The 1,680-nt window shown below is 42.0% G+C and overlaps 1 protein-coding gene across 1 annotated transcript; it reads right to left on the reverse strand.

Annotated features, from left to right (window-relative positions):
- Positions 1-838: 838 nt before the first annotated feature.
- On the reverse strand, positions 839-1,425 carry LOC125232203. The gene is made up of 2 exons (XM_048137839.1): positions 1,277-1,425; positions 839-1,160 (listed from the first exon to the last, which is right to left on the reverse strand). Exons 1-2 carry the CDS (start codon positions 1,355-1,357, stop codon positions 897-899), a joined length of 345 nt encoding a protein of 114 aa, XP_047993796.1. The 5' UTR covers positions 1,358-1,425; the 3' UTR covers positions 839-896.
- Between the last annotated feature and the right edge of the window lie 255 nt (positions 1,426-1,680).

Genomic DNA, 1,680 nt, shown 5'->3' on the forward strand with positions numbered 1-1,680 from the left:
CAGACAGACATGGCGAAACTATAAGGGTTCCTAGTTGACTACGGAACCCTAAAAAGGAGAAAATTGTTATCTCGGGAAAAAGGGCTCTAAATCATTACAGGGAAATGTACTACATAAGGCGCTGATTCTGTCCAAATTCTGCAATAAACGTAGCTTTGTGATTGGAATGTAATAAATAGTTAAGTATATGCACTTATCAAATTTTTGTTACTTCATTAATATTCGTAATGTACTCGTAGTATAGTTAGCTGGCCAATAGGATATTAATGAACGTTAACATTTACGAAATTATCACTTTGCCCACTTTGATTTACATGGATATTGAAACTTCAGTAGCTGTGATTTTTATTTTTATATAAGATCGCTGAAGAAATCAGTATTTATGAACTAACATGAGAATTCGCACAAGACATACTTTTGTGAGAATCATATTGAAAACCTTCTTCACCATCAGGCATGACATGAATGCCCGCGGCTGCTACACTCCGTACACATGTCCAATTTGTGTGTTCAATACACAGACCACCTCAACTACTAGACGAAGCATTCTTGTCAACTCTTAAGTCTCTTAAAGTCACCATACGTACGTTCTCCCGTAGTCATAGTATGGGAAACAAACCGCTTGATCCAGTTATGTCAACGTCTACAACCAGCACCCGTATAAAATCTATCTAATCCAAACCCGGGTACCTAGCCCACATCACAATCGCTTCTCTTCGTATAAGCGTATCGTAGATAGCTCTCCCTATCACTTGTCTGTAGTGGCGCGACTGGATTGTCAGTTCGGTAAGGCTGGCAGATAGGAAAGCATAATTTTGACATGATCATTAAAACAAAATTCCAGGGCAACCAAATTTTATTCCAAATATCACAAGCGAGTCATGGTCAAGTTCAATTTAAACAGCAACAATGGGAGCAGAATAAGGGTAAGGGGCAGCCACGTATGGGGCCGATGCAGCGACGTAGGGTGCGGAGGTGAGGTATGCGGCGGGTGCGGCCACGTACGCGGCCAGCCCGTTGTTGATGCGGTGGTAGTACTGCGAGCTGGACGCCGTCACCACGGGGGCCGCCACCAGCGGCGCGGGCGCCGCCACCACGGGCGCCGCCAGCACGTCGGGCTTAGCCGCGGCGATGGCGACGAGGGTAGAGATGATTACAAACTGAAAGGTGACAAAAAAGAAACTGTTTAAATTTAGTTATCGATTGGTTTTAAACAATACGAAATTATAAAAAAAAAACTTCAGATGCGCTTATTTTTACTTAAACATGTACTTACAATCTTCATCATTTTGTTGATTTTGTTTTGGTGTTGCTTACTTGATGATGAAGCAAAGAACTGATATCTTAACATCGGCATCGCCGGGTTTTTATACGAGGTTCACTGCATATGGCGCAACGGAGCGCCGTCGGCGGCGGCGTCTCTGGCATTGGCCGGGCGTGATGAGAATCCTACACAGCTCAAGCTTTACAAGACGAATGTCATACTTGTGACCACATTTCTTAGATCTTATGACATTTTACTGTTGTAACTTTGGCACGAGACACTAACTAAGGATAAATGACTATCGGTTTTATTACAGAATACTGTTACAATTTGAGGATTTCGATATCCCATAATTTATGTTTCTATCTAAAATATCTACTTGAAAGTTAAGAAAACATTTCGAGTTATTCTGTGCA

The sequence above is a fragment of the Leguminivora glycinivorella genome, chromosome 12 (genome assembly GCF_023078275.1).
Source record: "Leguminivora glycinivorella isolate SPB_JAAS2020 chromosome 12, LegGlyc_1.1, whole genome shotgun sequence".
NCBI lineage: Eukaryota > Metazoa > Arthropoda > Insecta > Lepidoptera > Tortricidae > Leguminivora > Leguminivora glycinivorella.

Excerpts from the sequence above, each read along its gene's own strand:
- LOC125232203 (XM_048137839.1), bottom strand. The coding sequence starts at position 1,357 with ATGCCGATGTTAAGATATCAGTTCTTTGCTTCATCATCAAGTAAGCAA. Across the intron at positions 1,161-1,276 it reads TCAACAAAATGATGAAGATT|TTTGTAATCATCTCTACCCT; the intron begins GTAAGTACATGT and ends GTCACCTTTCAG.